Source organism: Nannospalax galili, unplaced genomic scaffold (genome assembly GCF_000622305.1).
Source record: "Nannospalax galili isolate Female #2095 unplaced genomic scaffold, S.galili_v1.0 scaffold1191, whole genome shotgun sequence".
NCBI classification, from domain to species: domain Eukaryota; kingdom Metazoa; phylum Chordata; class Mammalia; order Rodentia; family Spalacidae; genus Nannospalax; species Nannospalax galili.
In genome coordinates this window covers 1,836,245-1,857,035 of record NW_008330570.1, presented here as the reverse complement: position 1 = coordinate 1,857,035, position 20,791 = coordinate 1,836,245, and the positions used below count along the sequence as shown (strand labels likewise).

The 20,791-nt window shown below is 38.4% G+C and overlaps 1 protein-coding gene across 2 annotated transcripts in view; it reads right to left on the bottom strand.

Moving 5' to 3' along the window:
• The window catches only part of Atad2b (ATPase family AAA domain containing 2B), a 163,464-nt gene that overhangs the window by 48,440 nt on the left and 94,233 nt on the right, over positions 1–20,791 (bottom strand). For both annotated transcript variants that reach the window (XM_017802216.2, XM_008848859.3), the window contains exons 18-19: positions 20,168–20,354; positions 4,253–4,438 (exon numbers count right to left, since the gene is read on the bottom strand). In XM_017802216.2, coding sequence (XP_017657705.1) covers positions 4,253–4,438; positions 20,168–20,354 — 373 coding nt within the window. The remainder of the gene's footprint in view (positions 1–4,252; positions 4,439–20,167; positions 20,355–20,791) is intronic.

The following is a 20,791-nucleotide window of genomic DNA, read 5'->3' as shown; positions in this document are numbered from 1 at the left end:
TTTTTTTCTTTTATGTAATCTACTTACTACTGCAGTTTTCAAAAATGTTATTATTATTATTATTATTATTATTATTAGTCTTTTTGAGACAGAGTCTCCCTGTAATCCCAGCTGGCCTTAACTTGCTATGTAGACCAGGCTGGCCTGAAACTCACAGAAATCTACCTGCTCCTGCCTCCCAAGTGCTGGGATTAAAGGTGTGTGCCACAATGCCTGGCTAATTATTAATTTTAATTATATGTATATATGTGTGTACCTCAGTGTGCTTATACCAGAAGTGGCCATCAGATCCCTTGGAACTGTAGTTACAGGTGGTTGTGAACCTCCAGCTGTGGGTGCTGGGAACTGAACTCTAATCCTCTGCATGGGCAGCAGATGTCCTTAACAGCTGCACCATCTCTCCAGTCCCACACTGTAGCATTTCATTGTATTTTAACTTTTTCAGTGTCTCTTCTTCTCCAAACTTTAATTCTTGTAGAACATTGAAAATCTGGTTTTCACATATTTTATTCATTCATTCAATTAAGATTTACTATGCTAGCCGGGCGTGGTAGCACACACCTGTAATCCCAGTACTCGGGAGGCAGAGGCAGGTGGATCTCTGTGAGTTTGAGGCCACACTGGTCTACAAAGTGAGTTCCAGGCCAGCTGGGGCTACAGGGAAACCCTGTCTCAAAAAGACACACATGCACACACACACACACAAAGATTTACTATGCTAGAAATACATATGTGTATATGTATGTCTGTTTGTGTTTATACGTTATGTATCCAGAAACCATACTAGGCAGTTAGGCACTGTGCATGGAATGGTAAAGAAAACAGACAGTAACCTGCCTTAGCAAATTCATATTTACTAATACATCTCATTGCAACATACAGGCACCTAAATAAACGCATGTTGAATGAACAATGGTCCTAATAGATGACTACGAAATTCAGCATCTCCCTGACCACTCATCAGGCCTAAGCAACATAACATGCAGAAACAACTTCTATGGAGTTTTAAGGAATGCATGATCTTTGGAATCAGAGAAACCTGGATTCTACTGTTTTTTCCAGACTAGAAAGAGAGAAACATTTATAAGAAAATGCAAAAGGATCTAAAAGATGAGTGTTATTTTGTCCTGCTAACAAAACACTAGTACCGTGGGAAACAATTCTTTGAAAAATGGAGCAGAACCAGGCATGATAGTTCACACTTGTAATCTCACACCTGGAACGCTAAGGCATGAGGACTGCCATGAGTTTGAGGCCAACCAGGGTTACATAGTAAGTCTGAGGCAGCCTGGGCTACAAAGTGTGTACCTATCATTCAAGTGGTGGCTGGGGGGGATGGATGAAAACCTTTTCCTTTTATGATTACAACAGTAGAATTTATTATAGATTTAGAAAATCACACAATTTTAAAAAACCCTATATAATTAGTAGCCTGGAGAACTCATATAATCTTCACCGTACAAATATAAATAGTCTTAACACCCACTTGATTCATAAAAGTTATAAATGTAGAACATAAAGCAAGAAGAAAGTGCTAGAGAGATGGCTCAATGGTTAAGAGCACTGGCTGCTCTTGCAAAGGACCTGGGTTAGGTTCCCAGCACCAGCATGATGACTAACAATCATTCCTAACTCCAGTTCCAAAGAATCCAACATCCTCTTCTGGCCTCCATGAGCATTGTACAACAGAGTACACTTGCATACATGTAGACAAAACACTCATACACATAAAATTTTTAAAAAAATTTTTAATAAGAAAAAAAGCCAAAACCTCAGGTTCAATGTTGACATATTTCCAATATTTTAGCTACTATTTAATGCTAGCTTTAAAATATTAACCAAAAGGGATAGGAGAAACGGCTCAGCGGTTAAGAGCACTGGCTGCTCTTGCAGAGGACCTGGGTTCAGTTCCCAGGACCTACAATGGCAGCTGACAACCGTCCATAACTCTAGTTCCAGCATATCCGACACCCTCTTCTGACCTCTGTGGGCATTGCATGACACAGGTACACATACATACATGCACACAATACACTCATACACACAAAATAAAAAAATAAAAAATATTAACCAACATTGAAATTACATATGCAGGACTAGAGAGATGACTCAGCGGTTAAGAGCATTGACTGCTCTTGCAGGATGCAGGTTTGATTCCTAGCACCTACATGGTGGCTAACAACCATTTGTAACTCCAGTTCCAGGGGATCCGACACCTTCTTTTGACCTCCATGGGCATTGCATGACATGGGTGCACTTGTACACAATCAGGCAATACACTCATATCCATAGAAAATAAAAATAAAATATTTAAAATTACATATGCATATGGTCAAAAAAAAATTAGTAAACTAAAAACTGCTGTATAAAAACAGTAGACTCAAGCTAGGGTGTATCTCAATGGCAGAGTGCTTGCCTAGCATGTACAAAATTCTGTGTTTCAAACTGTACCCCTCTCCCCCATTAAACAGAGCTCAAGTCAGGTGTGGTCACCCTTACCTATAATCCCAGCATTTTGGAGGCTGAGGCAGGAGGAAGGGTCTATTCCAGACTATCCTGGGCTATACAGTAAAACCTTTGTCTCAATTTGTTAAAAGAAAGAAAGTAAAACAAAACAAAACAAAAAAAACCTAACAGATACTTTAGAATTCATAAAATTTTCAAACAATATAGAGGAAAATGCTCCCATCTGAAACCCTTTATTTCCCAAATATTTATGTGTGTATGAGTGCATTGTCTGCATGTATGTGAGTGCACCCATATCATGTAGTGCCGGGGAGGTCAGAAGAGGGCTTCGGATTCCCCTGGAACTGGAGTTAAAGACAGTTCGTAGCTGCCATGTGGGTGCCGGATATCAAACCTGGGTCCTCTGCAAGAGCAGTCAGAACTCTTAACCACTGAGCCATCGCTCCAGCCCCCTCTTTTTATAAAATCTTAAGCAAACAAATTGACAGAGATGATCTAACTTATAAAAGTAGTCCCTAGGTTATGTCTAGGGTTAGATAATTCTATACCAACTGCTTTTTTTTTTTTTTTTTTTGGAGTCAGGGTCTCAAGTATCACAGGTAGGCCTGGAACTTCCTCATAGCTGGAATGGTCTACAAGTTCTGATCCTCCTGAGGCAGCCTCTTAAGTGCTAGGAATACAGGTATTCACCACCACACCTGTTTTATGTGGTGCTTAGCAAACATTCTACCAACTGAGCTATATCCCCAGGTCCTGCATTTCTATTTTATAACACTAACACTAAACATTTTATACCTTTATGGTTTTCAAAATACGCTTGCATATAGTGTCACACACCAACAATTCTATTATCCATATTTTACAGATAAGAAAACTTAAGTTATTCTAGGTTGAAATATTTATCCAAGATCAGAAGACTAATAAAAACAGAGGCTGAGAAGGACTAGAGCAAAACAGTGTCTTCTGGACATGACAGGAACTCATGAACTCACAAAAGATGTGGTTGCCTGAGCAGGACTTCCACAAGATCAAGTCAGTGAACATTCTAGTATGAAGCAGAAACAAATTCTTAGGATCCAACCCCTAAGGACAGCTGACGGCTTCTGGGGCAAGAAGAATTTAAAACTGTGGCTCCAGGGAGGTTGACCACACTGCATGGCCCCAAGTATATGGGCAACAAAAATTGGAGTCAACAGGTTATTAAATTTAAAATAAAAAAGAGGGCCTGAAGTTGGGGAGCTAGGGAGGTGGGGGTGGATCTAAGAGGAATTAATGGGAGGAGTTGGGGTGAACATGATCAAATACAGTGTATAAAATTCTCAAGGAATAAAAAAATATTCATTGTTTTTAGAAGACTAATTATTCAAGCCAGGCCTGGTGGCTCATGCCTTTAATCGCAGCACTTGAGAGGCAGAGGCAGGCAGATCTCTATGAGTTCGAGGCCAGCCTGGTCTACATAGCAAGTTCCATATCTTGGTTTTTTGTTATTCTTGTCACAAACAGTTAAACTTTATTTCACTCTATGATGTTAAACTAAAAAACATGCTTAATGGTATTTATATAATATCAATATTAAATAATCAAAAATGAATTATCTGGTATTGAATTATCCCAAACTTCACAACAGTGAGGAAGATATCAATATGATACCAAACAAGAATAATGGCCGCTAATAAGCACAGAAGCAGTGTAAGAATCCTGATAGTATTGATTTTATTCTAATTAAAAGGTATCTAATTTATAAGATCAACCATTTTTTAACAATAAACATTTAATCAGCTCTTACCTCTTCAGGCAATTCACTGTACATGGTTTCAGAGGTAGACAACAAAAATATAGGTGAAAATGATGGTATATCTTGTAGCAGTGTCAGAAAAGTTGCTCTCACAGTTTCACTGACAGCTTCCCACCAGTCACCAATATGAGGCATGTAAACAATACTAGGTACTGTTCTTCGAGCTTCTCGAAATATCTAAGGAAAGAACCAGTATTTTAAAACTCAAAAACCCTAAAATCTACCCAGCATCTCCTAGATATATTAAATGTCAAACCTGTTAATGTTTCATGTTCCCAACCAAATTTAATGTTAAGATAGGATGCACAAGCCTATATGCATATCTCATATCTACTCCTGTCCCATTATAAAAGAACATTTACTTTGCAATTTGACTACTCCTATTCAGTATCTACTGGCAGTATAATGGCAGCAAATTGTTCTCCTTATCATGTACAAAAAATAAGGCAAACCACTATAAAATATGCTGCAAATAAAAAGATAAGCATACATCTCTAGCATTCGTGTTAAGAGTATATTAGTAAACTTGACACAAGTAGAAAAGGACAACATGGTTGAAATACTTGAGCATGACATCTAAAATTACTCAGCATATGAATAAATATCTTAACCAAGATACCATGTCTTAGAGCTTTAATTTAATGACCTACTTCTTAAACACTTATTCACCTCTTTCTATTACCTGAACTTCAATTCTTCATAGCCACAACATAGTCTATTTCTCTAATGAGGAATAAACACATTATCAAAGATCCCTGAGACACTGTCACTATCAGAAAATTCAAAACAACATTTTCCTTGTCATTCATTAAAAACCATAGTTTCTGTCACACTCTGTCAACATTTATCAACAGGAACCAGACTGGCTATTAGTAAGCTGCTAAGCAGAACTATTCTCCTTTACAAGTAAGTTAACAGTTCAACAGCCCATCATGGAATTCTTGCATGTTAATACACAATCCTGTCAGTATTTTTAACAAATTTCAGATATAAAGGTAAAAATGTGACAGTACTTCTTCAATCTAACTTGAAAATTATACTATCTAGCTATTTCCCTTATTTTAAACACATTATAATTAGCCTATATAATATAAAGGATAGTAAGAATCTAGCATTAAATTAATAGGAGTCAGATGTAGTAGTGCATGCCTATATCCCAGCACTTAGATGGCTGAGGCAAAAGGATTGTGAGTTCAAAGCCAGATTGGGCTACATAGCAAGTCTGAGGTCAGCCTGGGCTATATAGGGAGACCTTGTCACAAAACAGCAAACAAAAATAAACAAATGAACATAAACTAGTAGGATCATAGAAACTTCCTGAAGAATCAAAGGGATTCTTTTTCTTTAATGAGCAAGTTTACCATTTTCATGAATTCATTAATATTTTAAAACTTAAACCTTTTGTGTAAATAAAATGTACTGCTAATTCAGATTAACCAGATGAAAGAGGCTCAGATAAGATTTTCCCTCAAACTGGAAGAAGTAGAAATGTTAATGATCATCTGCACCAAAAGAAATACTTGTTCCCTCCTTTGTTGGTATTTGCATATCCACCAATCCAGAACAGCTGGAGCACAGCTCCTTCAGGACTCACACATTCTAACCTTTTCTGAAAATATATACCTTCTTATCCTAAATCTTGAAAATTTCAGATTATTTTTCTCCTCAAAGTTCTTACAGACAAAAACTAATTCTTATTGCCGTCCAATTCCTCTGTGTGTGCTGGTAAAATTAAGAGAGAATCACCAGGGAAAGAAAGTTTATCAAATGAAAGAGACTAACAAAGGATAGCCTACTAACAAACCTCAGAAAACGAGCCACTAAATTCAGCCATGCAAGTCACCATATGCCCAGTGTGGAAGAGAAATGAAACATGCCTTAAGAAAATTAATTTTTGCCTTTCATTCTAGTACATCTATGAGGTTGTCTGGGAATACATGTGGAGAATACCCAGCTGTTATCAAGCATCAGAGGATGGGCACAACAACAGGTTAGGGATAATAAGAACTTCACAAAGCCAGATGTTAAACACCACAGTGCTACAGGTGCTTTACCTGTACTGCAAGACTAGGCTACATATAAGCATTGCCAGCTCTAAAAGAGATGAGGTTTTGATTCTATTTCTTTTTTTCTTTTTATCGAATTCTTTTCAAAATTAACAATTTGAACATAATACTCTCTGTTACTTTCAAAGCCTTTAGGAAAACATCTTTTTCTTTGTAGAATTTTAAAAATTATATTACAACCGGGCATGGTGGCGCACGCCTCTAATCCCAGCACTCAGGAGACAGAGACAGGCGGATCTCTGAGTTCAAGGCCAGCCTGGTCTATGTAGTGAGTTCTAGGACAGCTGGGGCTACAGGGAGACCCTGTCTCAAAAAGACCAAAAATAAATAAATAAACAAACAAACAAACAAACAAACAAAAACCCAAAACAGGTTAAAAAAAAAAAAAAAAGATCAGACAAGTTTAAGTCAAATACAGAAAACCCAAAAGGCTTAGCCTTTTAAATCCATGAGTACAACAGGGGTGTGAATTGAGAACTAACCTAATCATAGGAAACTATAGACATAACCAACATCTAGGGTTTCTTCCATAATGTTTCTCCTAAGTCTTTAGTTGGGAACCCTGTTTACTTCCTAGAAAAATTAAAAAGCACTTCTAATTTTTCTTTTTGTTTGTATCTTAGATTAATACATACTTTCATATTTTTCTTAAACATAAAACCAAAAAAGGACAAAAAAAATCTGTTCTAATTTCCCAGTTTTTCTACTAAAAATTCACAAAGAGGGCTAGGAATACAACTTAGTGGTAGAGTGTTTGTCTAGTATTCATAAGACCCTAAATTCAATCCCAAGTACCTCCAAAATTGTTTTTCTTTTTTTAAAGTCTGAAACTAGTTGGGCCTAGTGGCCCATGCCTTTAATCCTAGCACTCGGGAGGCAGAGGCAGGCAGATCTCTGTGAGTTCCAGACCAGCCTAGTCTATACAGCAAGTTCCAGGCCAGCTGGGGCTAGAGAGAAACCCTGTCTCTCAAAAAGACCAAATTTAAAAAAAAAAAAAAAAAAAGGCTGAAACTAGCATTTAAAGATTCTTAGAGGGCTTAGGGATGTAGCTCAGTGACAGAGCACTTGCCTAGCAAGTGAAAGGTCCTGAGTTCACTCCTCAGCTCAGGGGGCGAGGGGGAGAGGGGAATGAGAGACAAAATAAAATTTCTTAGAGTACAAACATGAGAGTAAAGACAATCAATCTTGTGAATTCTGAGGTGCTACTTTTTGGGAGCTAATATAAAAACAGTTCTTCAGCAGTTCACTGGTAATGGTAGACAGTGCTGGGAGTAGGGGTGCTGGGGATGGAACCCAAGGCCTCACTCATAATAGGGAAGTGCTCTGTTGCTGAGCTATATCCCTATCGGTAACTTTTAAAGTCGTGAAGTAAAATACCTTCTGTGAAATCAAATACTAGTTAATTGAGAGTAGAAAAATAGAGCTAGTTTTAATGAAGTGGCAACTGGCTTGGGAATAACTGATGCCATTTGAGAACTAGAAAAATACTCACCTATAGGGTGTCTTGGATTGGTAGATGTGCAAGGTGTAGTAGAAAACAGAAAAACTGTTATAGAGAAAAAAAGACAGTAGGCCAAATTACTGAACCAACCGTTTCAAAATACCTCTGACATGACCAGCACTCTTGCACAAGTAAAATGAACAAACACCAGTGTCTGTGAACTGCTCATTTGGATTTTTTAAGCATTTCCTTCTGACCTTCTTACCCAGACATTAGAGTCTTTTAGCTAGTTTTATTTGTTAAGTTTTTTTTTAATTACAAACCACTTTTGCTGGGTATTAAAGATATTAACGGCAAAACTCGGGCCGCTGAAAACAGAAGTATCCACTCTGTTCAAGGAAGCAGAAATGCTAAACTGCAGTTATATTTACAAGAGTTCTAATTACCTGAAAAGCTAAACTTAGAAGTCACTATTTCAGCCAGCAAATTAAAGCATTCAGGGGCTGAGAGTGCAGATCAAGGGTAGGAGCACTTGTCTCTTGTGTGGCCCTTGGTCTGATCCTCAACACATATAACATGTTGAATGTGTGAAAATTCTGTGTTTTCTTTGTTTCTTTTCACAGCTCTGGGGATCAAACTGGGAGCCTTGCACATATTAGATCAGTCTCTACCACTGAGCTACACATCCAGCCCAGTGCATTTTTTTAAATTTAGAATTTACAGCCTTAAAATAAACCACTTTATTTAAAATGGAAACCTAGAGGGGGAAAAAAAGTAAACACAATTGTGAATGAAGCAGAACTCTCAAATCACTTAAGCTTTCACTTGCCTAAAGGGGGCTATCCAGAACAAAGCTGAACAGCTTTACGTCATCAAGAAACACCCAGAATTTATCTTGGGACCTTAACAGTATTATGACTTTACTAAAATTATGGAACACAGCTGAAAGTAAAACTTTTGGGGAGCTAAAACACTCAATTTTTACAAAAACGTTAAAGCACTAATAAGCTGAATTCCTTGTCTTGCTATTAAGTAACATTTCTGCATTGCCAGTGATTATATCATTTTTTACTCCATTTATAGCCTATCCGCCTAAGATTTACTGAGCATCTGTGAAAACAAGACACTGTCTGGCTTCTAAAGATAAGGATTCAAGAAAAAAAAGTACCATTTTTTTTATGTGCATATAAAATCAGCCTGTGATAAAGCATATCTACACTAGTTTCTGAACTATGGCAATACAAACTAGTACTTTATGAAAATTAAATTTTCTGGTACTTTCATTCCTTAAAGCCTTCAAGAATTTCAGTAATTGTTACACATTCTGGACCAGATAATTTAATCTGCTCACAAGTTCGAGGAGGTGTGCTACAGAAAAACTCAGATTCCCATGTTAGCAAACACAAACAACAACCAGAGTATGCACTGAGGTAAGTGTTGATTTCTCAGTGTTACTGATCAAAAAGGGGAGTCTCTGAGAACTTTCAGACACATCTTTCTGGGGAAAGAAAAATACTTAAATTTTCACTAAAAACTAAATATCTAATTCACTATTTCATATTATTTATAATATCATACAGTACCCAATTCCAAAGGTTTGATTAATAATTATTAATTCAATTATCTCTCTTAATAAAAAAGATAAAACACAACACATTCATCAGTCCTTTTTTCTAAATCAATACTAATACAGGAGATATCATTCACATGAGGATGTAGGAGAAGTGGAATCACAGTTGATTTTTGTTTTGTTGTTTCTCTCTCTGTCTCTCTTTCTCTCTCCCTCCCTCTACCTTCCTTTCCCACACCACCTTTCTCTCTTTGAGAGGTTCATGTAACTCAGGCTGGCCTTGAAAGCATTATGCAGCCCAGGATGATGCTGAATTCTTGCTCTCTGTCTCCAATTCCCACTCTTCCTGCCTCCAAGTGCTGGGATTTGAGGCATGCCTAGCTTGTTGTTTTTTTAATAGTCTTTTACTATAGATGCTAACAACTCAGGTCTTATTATACAGATCAATAATTACTTGTGAACTTAAGTCAGCAACCATAAATATTCCAAGATTTTCCGTTTGCCTTGGAATTCTATGAAATGCTCAGTAACAGAAGTGGAACACATATGTACACACTCAGAGTCATGTTATCTCCAACTAATGTCCAGTGACTGGGGAAAATATTATATATCAAAATGTGATTAGTTTAAGACCTATAATAGTAAGACACGGGGTGAATGTTTAAAATATGCATTCCTTGCCTGGGCTTTAGCAGTTAAGAGCACTGAGAGCACCCACAGCTATCAACTATCTATAACTCCTGTTCCAGGGGATCTAACGCCCTCTTTTGGCCTCCAAGAGCACTGCACGACATGGGTGCATGTACATACATGCAATTATAGCACTCATACACAAAGTAAATAAAAAAATAAAAATATACATTGCTGAAGTCTGTTCCAAATTCAGTGAATTAGAACCTCTGGGACTAGAGTCATAGGATCAGAAATTTCAATAAGTACCACCAAGCAAACCTAATATACACTAAATCATTTTTTTCTTTTTCTTTATTTAATGTGTACGAGTGTTATGGCCACATATATGTAAGTGCACCCATGTTTTGCAATTGCCTGTGGAGGCTAGAAGAGGTGTCAGATTCCTTGGAATTGGAGTTATGGGTGGTTGTTAGCCTCCATGTGGGTGCTGGTATTTGAACCCAGGTCCTGTGCAAGAGAAGCTAGCCAGTGCTTAGTTGCTGAGTGATCTCTCCAGCCCATACACACTAAATCTTAAGAAATGATGAGAAGGGGTTGGAGAGATGGCTCAGTGGTTAAGAGCACTGACTGCTCTAGCAGAGGATCTGGGTTTGAATCCCAGCACCCATAGGGCGACTATGAACCGTCCTTAACTCCAGTTACAGGGGAATATGAAGCCCTCTTCTGACCTCCATGGCATTGCATGACATGGCTATACTCACATACATGCAGGCAATACACTTGTGCACATAAAATAAAAATAAAAAATAAATGATGAGAAAAACTCCAGTAGACACGAACACCTGTAACATTTTTCATTTCAAGTATTAATTGAGGATTGAGGCAGTCAGATGGAAAAAGGAAGACTTGTCATACATTTTGCATATGTATGTTTTCAAAAATATATATAGGCCAGGCATGGTGGCGTACGCCTTTAATCCCAGCACTCGGGAGGCAGAGGCAGGCAGATCTCTGTGAGTTCGAGGCCAGCCTGGTCTCCATGGTGAACCCAGGGCAGCTGGGGCTACAGGGAGACCTTGTCTCAAAAAGACCCCCCCAAATATATATATATATATACATATATATGTGTGTGTGTGTATATATATATATATACACACACATACATACAATTGCCAGGAATGGTGGCGCACACCTTTAGTCCCAGCACTCGGGAGGCAGAAGCAGGTGGATCTCTGTGAGTTCAAGGCCAGCCTGGTCTACACAGTGAGTTCCAGGACAGCTGGGGCTACAGGGACACCCTGCCTCAAAAAGACCAGAAAACACACACACACACACACACACACACACACACACACACACCACTATCCCCACAGGATAAAGAATACCACAAAGGGCTCCTCTCCTTTTTACTTTGTTCATACATATAGATACAGCTCTTTAAAGGTGATTCTGGACGTCTTTCCTTTCATAGTCATCCTACACTACTAAATAACCACCTTACTTTATATTAAGTATGTAAGAAGGGGCTGCCAGTGAGATGGTTCAGTGCATAAATATGCTTGGAAACCTGATGACATGAGTTCAGTCCCCAGAATCCACATGGTGGAAGAAGAGAACCAACTAATGAACATTGTCTTTTGATTCGATGTGTGTGCCACAGCATGTACGTGTACATGTGTGCATGCACGCATGCATGTGCATACACACACACGCACATAAACTAAATAAATAAATAAGTGAATAAAGACATAAAGTGCATTAAAGCCCAAGAAAATGCCAAGAATAACTTGCCACAGATGGAACCCTTATGTAACACATTTGTTTAGCGTTCATCCCCAGCATAGGTGTCTTAGCTCCCAGGGAAGGTAAGGCAAAGTAGAAGGAAGGAAAACAGAAAAGAGAGAAGGACTTTAAAATGTTTCTAGTGGTTTATCACTGAGTCATGCCCTCAACCCTCAGCTTTTTTTCTAGGTACTTATAATCAGATTTGCCAAACTTCATAGGTTATAAAAAATTTCATTTTGCCGGGCGTGGTGGTGCACGCCTTTAATCCCAGCACTTGGGAGGCAGAGGCAGGTGGATCTCTGTGAGTTCAAGGCCAGCCTAGTCTACATGGTGAGTTCTAGGCCAGCTGGGGCTACAGGGAGACCCTGTCTCAAAAAGACAAAAAAAATGTTTTTGGATTCGCTGATGGAGACCAGGCTGGCCTCGAACTCACAGAGATCTGCCTGCCTCTGGCTCCCAGTGCTGGGATTAAAGGCATGCACCACCACACCTGGCAAAAATTCATTTTTACAAAATAATAATCTCTTCAGATAATTTGTTAAAAAGAAACTATTCCAGCTATAAATTTAATTTTTTAAAAATGTATACTTAAGATACAAATAAACAGGGACTGACTCTAGGGATTAACTGATCTCTGCCAGTGTTCAGAAGAGTGATGGCTTAGGCTGTCCTAACTACACAGTTCTAACTCATCCTTGAATAAGGATATCCAACTGGGGCTTATTCGAGAGTAAGCTGTTTCTAAGAAGCTATGGAGCACACAGTGATAAAATGAGCTGTCTCAAAGTACAAAAGGAAGTGGTGTACAATAAAAAAGTGAAGCCATGAATTGTTAAAACCAGTAAACCATTCCTCTCTATATACACTTATTAGATAACTACAGAGCAGAGACTCTCATTTTGAAAATGTTTCTCTTTTAAAGTGACCTTTTTTTATTTTCAGGCTGTGTCTCACACTTCAGCTCAAGCCAGCCTAATCTCACTGTACAGCCCAAGCTCAGCTTGGAACTTGTAGAAAACCTCTTGAAGCTGGAATTTGGGGCTGAATCTGTTTTTTTTTTTAAAGAGGCAGGATCTGGTAAGGGGTGCGGGGGGCTGGTGCTGGGGAAAGAGTTCACTCCGTGAAGTTTTTGCTGCCAGACATGGTAGCATGCACATGTAATGCCAGTGCTGAGGAGGTGGAAACAGGAAAATCCTTTGCGAGCCTGGCCAGCCAACTTAGCTTCATCAGCAAGTGCCAGGTCCCAGTGAGAGACCCTGTCTCAAAAACAAAGTAGAAGGTTCCTGAGGAACATACTGGAGGTTAACTTCTGGCCTTGACATTCACCATCACATGTGCACACATATACAAAGGAAAAACAGAGGGGAGGAGGATCTCACTATACTATCCAGGTTGATACACTTCTGGCCTCAAATATTCCTCCCACCTCAGCCTTCTCAGTAGTTGGAAATACAGAGACACCACTATATCCAGCTCCTTTTATTTGCTTGTTGTAGTCAAATATAAATGTAATAAAAAAGAAAAAAGGTTCCAAACACTACAATAGTTGCTATTAAATGAAACTTTTTCCTTTATGCTTATAATTTATTATTATAGTCAGCATAAAAAGATGAAGACAGTTAGAAATTTAGTTCAGCACAGCACCTGCCTAGCATACACAAAGCCTGAAGTTTTATCATCAGCACCACAAAATTAAACAAACAAACAAAAACAGAAGAACAATGGCAAAAAGCTCTAAAGTTTATTCATTTCCCAATTACACAAATTCCTGGCCCTAAGTCAAAATTAATAATTTATGAATAGATGTGGAGGGATGTTTGTGCTCCTTCTTGGCACTGTCACACCCAATCCCCTCCCTGTGTACTTGCTCTTTACTTTCCCATGTTAATCTGTGTAAACCACCCTTGTTTCTACTAGTGGCCTCAGAGTATATCATTGTACGTCAAGGTATACCACGATTTATTTTACCCAGTCCTCCATTAAAGGATTTTCAATTTGTTCTATGTACTATTTTGTCAATATGCACAATGCCATGATGAAGATATATATATCTATTTTTTGTTTGTTTGGGGTTTTTTGGTCTTTTTGAGACAGGGTTTCCTTGTAGCTGGCCTGGAACTCACTATGGAGACCAGGCTGGCCTCCAACTCACAGAGATCCATCCGCCTCTGCCTCCCAAGGGCTGGGACTACAGGCGTGTGCCACGACGCCTGGACGTGAGATCCTTATATATTTACAATGAATACCAATAGACCTTTAGGGAAAATATCCAAAGACAGTTCAGGCTCAAAAGGTATATGTACTTTAAATAATTAAGAAAATGCAAATAGCTGGGCATGGTGGCACATGCCTGTAGTCCCAGCACTCTGGAGGCAGAGGCAGGTGGATCTCTGTGAGATCGAGGCCCGGCTGGGCTACATAGTGAGTTCCAGGTCAGCTGAGGCTGCAGGGTGACCCTGTCTCAAAAAGCCAAAAAAAAAAAAAAAGAAAATGCAAATAACACTCAGAAATCATTAAGTAAATTTAATTTGCATTCTAATTACAAATATCCAACATCTTCAAAGTTTCCATAATTGATTTTTATTATTTTTTAAAACAAACGTAGTAATTTTCATTCATATGTGAAGCTAAAAATCTTTTCAATTTTTTATGGCTGCCTTTTCATTTTTCTTTTCTTCTCATAAATATCCAGCCTACTCCTATTTTGCTCTTTTTAGGGGTATAGAGGGAGTAAGAAAGGTTCTTGCCCAGACTCACCTTGATTTTTTTGTTTGTATTGTTTCCTGTTTTTTGAAACAGGGTCTCATGTAGCCTTGATTGGTTGACCTGGAACTCACTATGTAGACTAGGATGGCTTTGAACTCAGAGGAATTCATCTGCCTCTTTCTCTACCTCTGGGAGTGCTGGGATTAAAGGTGTGCTCCTCAACACCTGATCTCATCTTGAGATTCTTTTTTTTTTTTTTTTTTCATCTTTTTGAGACAGGGTCTCCCTGTAGCCCCAGCTGTCCTGGAACTCACTATGTAGATGAGGCTGGCCTTGAACTCACAGAGATCCACCTGCCTCTGCCTCCCAAGTGTGAGATTCTTTTTGTTTTTTTAATATTTGTATTTTGTTGTTTATTTTATGTGCATGAGTGTATTGCCTGCATCTGCATCCGTGTTGTACAATGCCTGCGGAGGTCAGAAGAGGGTATTGGATCCCCCTAGAACTGGAGGTACAGATGATTGTAAGCCACCATGTGGGTGCTGGGAATCAAACGCAGGTCCTCTGGAAGAACAACCAGTGCTGTTAACTGCTGAGCCATCTCTCCAGTCCCTCATCTTGAGATTCTTGATTGCCCTGCCTTAGCCTTCAGAGTGCTAAAAGTTTACAGGTGTGTGCCAAACCTTGCTATATTCTGCAAAGCTTTATGTTACATACTTATTCTTTCTTTTTCCTGACTTAAATATGATTAATGTTTAAGAAATTTTTTCTTGGGGTTGGAGAGAGGGTTCAAAAGTTAAGAGCAGTTGTTGCTCTTACAGAGGCCCTGGGTTTGGTTCCCAGCACTCACATGGTGGCTAATAACTGTAATTACAGTTTCAGAGGATCCAATACCCTCTTCTGGCCTTCACAGGCACTGCATATATGTGGTGTACTTAACATACATGTAGACAAAACACTCATACACATAAGATAAAATTTTTTTTAAAATATTGTTGTTAGAAAGAAACTTGTTCCTGAGATGTGTAACAGATATGCTTTTCACAAGTCTATTACTTTTATTAAAGAATACTTTTTGCTATGTGAAATTTAAAAAAAAAATTTTTATTTTTTTTTTTGGAGACAGGATTTCCCTATAGCCCCAGCTGGCCTGAAACTCACTATGTAGACCAGGCTGGCCTCAAACTCACAGAGATCTACCTGCCTCTGCCTCCCAAGTGCTGGGATTAAAGGCATGCACCACCACGCCCGGCATAAAATTTAAATTTTTATATAGTCAACTACCTTCAATTTTTCATGTTCTAGCTTTTGTGCACTGCTTAGAAATTACTTTCTTTGCCAGGCGTGGTAGCGCACGCCTTTAATCCCAGCACTCGGGAGGCAGAGGCAGGTGGATCTCTGTGAGTTGGAGGCCAGCCTGGTCTACATAGTGAGTTCCAGGTCAGCTGGGGCTACAGGGAGACCCTGTCTCAAAAAGACCAAAAAAAAAAAAAAAAAACCAGAAATTACTTTCTTTTACTTTTTTGGTCTTTTTGAGACAGGGTTCTTAAGCACAAGATCATAAACATATGGACCTTGTGAATTCTCTAGTGCTTTTACAATTTTGCTGCTGACCTGGAAGTTGTTGAGTGGTAAATGCATTATCTTTTGTTTTTCTATTGTCCCTATCGGAGACAGTCAATTTTCTAAGAACATTTACTAAATAATCCATTTCTTTCATCTTAGTGATATGAAATTTATTTGCTGTGTCCATCATCATCATCATCATCATCATAAACTATTTCTACAGAGGTCTGGGTGTCAATTATTTTGGACTTATTACTTTGTCTATCCCTGTATAGGTACAAATTCCTTATTATTGCAATCCTACTCTACCTATAAAAATCTAAAAGAGAACCTTTATGAGATACTTTTTTCTCTAGAATTCACATTGCTATTCTCATACTTACTATCTAAAAGAAACAGAAATCTTCTTAGGCTGCTCTCCCTATAATATAGGGGGTTCATAACTGGGATTACTTAATTTATGGATAATTTTTAAAAGATCTCACAGCTTCCCCATTTTGGTCTTAGTAAAAGCAGCAAGAATGATAAATGTGACTGCAGTTTATGTGTTGAGCATTATATACAAGGTCTGTTTGATGTGCTTATTTTCATACAACTTCATACTGTGTCCATCATTTTAATTTCTTGTGAGGAAATTGAGGCTCCACTAGGTTAATCAATGTGTTCTAGGTCACAACTAGTAAGCAAAGTAGCTGAAATTTATTCCATATAATCTGAGTTGGGTTTATACCCTGAAATATAATATAATAATTAAAAACAAGGTTTACTTTGTATTCATTCAATTGTCCCTTTGAATTGAATTTGACTTTTCTTCTCTTAAGTGCATATATTAATTATTTCAGCTAATTATTAGGTAAACTAGTTGCTATTTTAACTTATACTGATTTACATAAAGAAAAGCCACCAATTTTAGATCATTAACTATGAAGGTACCCACCTTACAGAATTCTCTCACTATCCTGAACAATTTTAGTTGGTACTGTAACTTTTCCAAATACAATCATATCACAGATAGTATTTATAATTTTATTGCATCCTTTCCAATATTTAAGTCTCTCAATGTCTAAAGCAACCTTGCATGCCTTAATAATGACATATCACTCTTTTGCTAATAAGCTCCATTTGTAGCATTTTCTCTCTTACTTAGGGGGCTAGAGAGATGGCTCAGCAGTTAAGAGCACTGACTGCTCTTGCAGAGGACCTGGGTTCAATTCAGCACCTACATGGCAGCTACGAACCATCCTTGGTTCCAGTTCCAGGGGAATCCGAAGCCCTCTTCTGAACTCTGAGGCATTACACTCATACACATAAAATAAAAATAATAAATAAAATATTAAAAAATAATAAATTATCTTACAGAAACCTCCACAATTTTCCCACCCAGAAGGAAAAGTATGAGCAAGCATATAAGTAAACAGTATTGAAAACCTCACAGACAGGATGAACTAAATGTGCAAACTAGGAGGAAAACACTGGTATACAGCTTTCTATTAAGCCCAGAGGTTTTGGAAAGAAACCTTTAAACAAAATCTTCTAAGTACTGTTCAGCCGGACACAGTGGTATATGCCTTTAATTCCAGCAAAAGGGATATAGAAGCAAGCAGGTCTCTGTGAGACTGATGCCAGCCCGGTCTACATAGCCAGTTCCAGGTCAGCTAGAGCTACAGAAAGATCCTGTCTTAAAAAGATACAGACAGAGACAGACAGACAGACAGACACACACACACACACACACACACACACACACACACACACACACACACAGTACTGTTCAAACCCAGCTGTTACTAAAAGATTAAGTCAACACTACCATGAACTGTTTATCAAACATACACCTCTTGCTACAAGACAGGAATGGTTTCTAAGTAAATAATTATAGCACAGGTATTAAATACTTACAAACAACAATATTGGGTAAAATATTACTTCATTAGTAATCCAAACTATATTACAAAGTGGGCTAAATATCAAAATACAAAGTGACACTTCTCTCTCTTATTAGAAATATGACTGTTCAAATATTTAACAAGCACCCTCTTCTGAGCAGACACCTGCAGTCTCAGATACTAGAGAGGTGAGGCAGAAGGATCACTTGAGACTAGGAGTTCCAGGCCAGGTTAGGCAACAGAGCAAAACCTCTTTCAAAAATAAAGGAAGGATTGGGGAGATGGCTTAGTGGTAAAATGCTTGCTGAATAAGCTGAGGACTGGAGTTCATATCTCCAGAACCCATGTAAATGCTGGGTAGGCATGACAGCCCATCTTTAATTCTAGTCTCAGAAGGCAGAGACAGGGGATCCCCAAAGCAACCTGGCTAGAGAGACTAACTATATTTGCAAGCTCTGGGTTGACTAAGAGACCCTTTCGCAGTGAATAAGGTAGAAAAGGTATAGAAAATGATTCCCAACATTAGCCTCAGGCCTCCACATGTATGCATACCCATCACACATACAGACATGAACATGGGAAAAAGAAAAAAAAAAGTTTAAAAAAATATCTAAAGAGCACTCACTATGAAGCAGATACTATATAGAGATATAGAAACACTTAGTCCTCCTTGGCTCAAAAATTTATTTCCCTCAGGTGTTATGCATGCTACTGGGAGAGAAAATTAACCATCAACCTTACCCTGCTGTAAACCCTGCAAACTACAGTAATGACTGGTCTGGCAAGACACTCACACTGGTGCAATAGTGGCACAAAAATTACTGGGAGTAAACAACCACCTTGTGATTGGCCCACTTCACAAGATGTGGCCAATACCTGGCACTGTTATCAAGGCCAAGAGCCTGTGGCTAGACAGGTCACAGGCTGTAGGGGAGAATCTACAGTGCAAAACAGGCATAGTATTGACTCCTAATGATTTGCTATTATACTTGTAGATCAGCGCATTCCTTGACGCTTACCAGAGAAGCTTCTTCTTACAGCAAAGACCCACAACTGGTCAATGTACAAAGAACAAGACATTGCAGAGTGCTCATTCCTAAATGAGATACTTATATCACATCCTCTCCTCCCAGGGATCATTGTAGAAGAGGAAGCAGAAAGATTTTAAGAGCCAGAGATGGTAGATAACTACAAGGAAACTATACTGTCTAGATATCACAGGGTAGCTGCACATATAAACCCACAACACTTGTGACAGCATGCACAAGACTTGTGCAAACCCAAGTCAGACAAAAATTCAGCATGGATGGAGGAGATAGGCAAGAAGACCCAGTCCTAGCCTAAGATCTACTGGAAGTAGATAGCTGCCAGGGAAAGGGAGATTCAGTTCCCTTTAAGGGTATGTCACCTAGCAGGTTGAAGAGACACCATGGTATAGAACCCATGCCCAAAAGCATTTTGGGGAATACAGATTAGACTTGATAGGCCTTGAAAAAAAAAAAATGGTAATACAAGACATGAAGTCACGAGTACGAGGGAACAGTAAGGTGAGGGTAGAAATGGGAAAGAGGGTCTGAATATGATCAAAATATATTCTATGAAAATCAATTAAAAGATTTACTCCCCTCACCCTTTCCCAGTTCCAACATGATATAATTTGTAATTGATTTATGGCTGTATATATAAACCTCAGCAAATATAAATAACCCTACCAAGTCCTTTGCCTCATAAGGCATCATTGTTTCCTAAGAGAAAGAAATCGAGCATCAAATATACTACAGTACTGATACAAATTAAATATCATTTCCCTTTCTAGAATGAGGCTCTAAACAAAGACAGTCTAAAATGACTCTGAAACCACATCTTTGATTTGTTGTTTGTTGGTTGGTTGGTTGGTAGAGACAGGTCTCCCTGTAGCCCCAACTGGCCTGGAACTTGACTAGGCTGGCCTCAGTCTCACAGAAATCCACCTGCCTCTGCCTCCCAAGTGCTGCGATTAAAGGTGTGTACCACCACACTCAACTCTGAAACCACAACTTTGAAAACAGGGTCAGAAAAATGAAGGAAAAACATGAACTCATTTTAAAAAATATACAGTGAAAGGATCTTCTGTACTAACATTAGAATGCTAACAAACAGCCAAGAAAAAGTTAATATTCATCAATCTTTGAAAAACCCTTAGCTATACACACTATACATTATATACACACTAGCAAGACAAAAGCAACATACTGTGATATTGTACAAACGTACCTGTGCACATGATTCTTCAGGTGTTTTGGCACTAACTGAGTAAAGTGCTGGGAGATCTAGCCGATGCACAGAGAATCTTTCTAGTGTATGCAAAACTGCTGGAGCAAGGTGAGAAGTTTGACCTGAACCTCGTTCTCCAGACAGCAATAATCGTGGTCTGTAAGAGGTTGGCTGATGATATGGTGACCTATAAAACATAACAGGTTTTAAAATGATATATTCTGAATATCAGCATGCATGAACCATTAGGGAAAATTCTTTCATTAAAAGAATTAAACTTCAAATTCATAAAACCTCTTTGCTTACATGTAGTCATTTTTCCATGACTCATGATTCTAAAATATTGACTACCTCTGATCATATAACATCCATTCTAAATGAAAGAAAACTTCAACAGTTACTCATCATACTATGCATTAACTTGGAGACTGCAAAAATTATTATTACTTAGCGATGAATCATTCAAGATCAAACAGTAAGAATCTCACTTCCTCAATTAGAAAAGTAGATCTGGGGCTGGAGAGATGGCTCAGAGTTAAGAACACTGGTTGTTCTTGCAGAAGACCTGGGTTCGAATCCCAGCACCCACATGGCAGCTAATAACTGTCTGAAACTCCAGTTCCA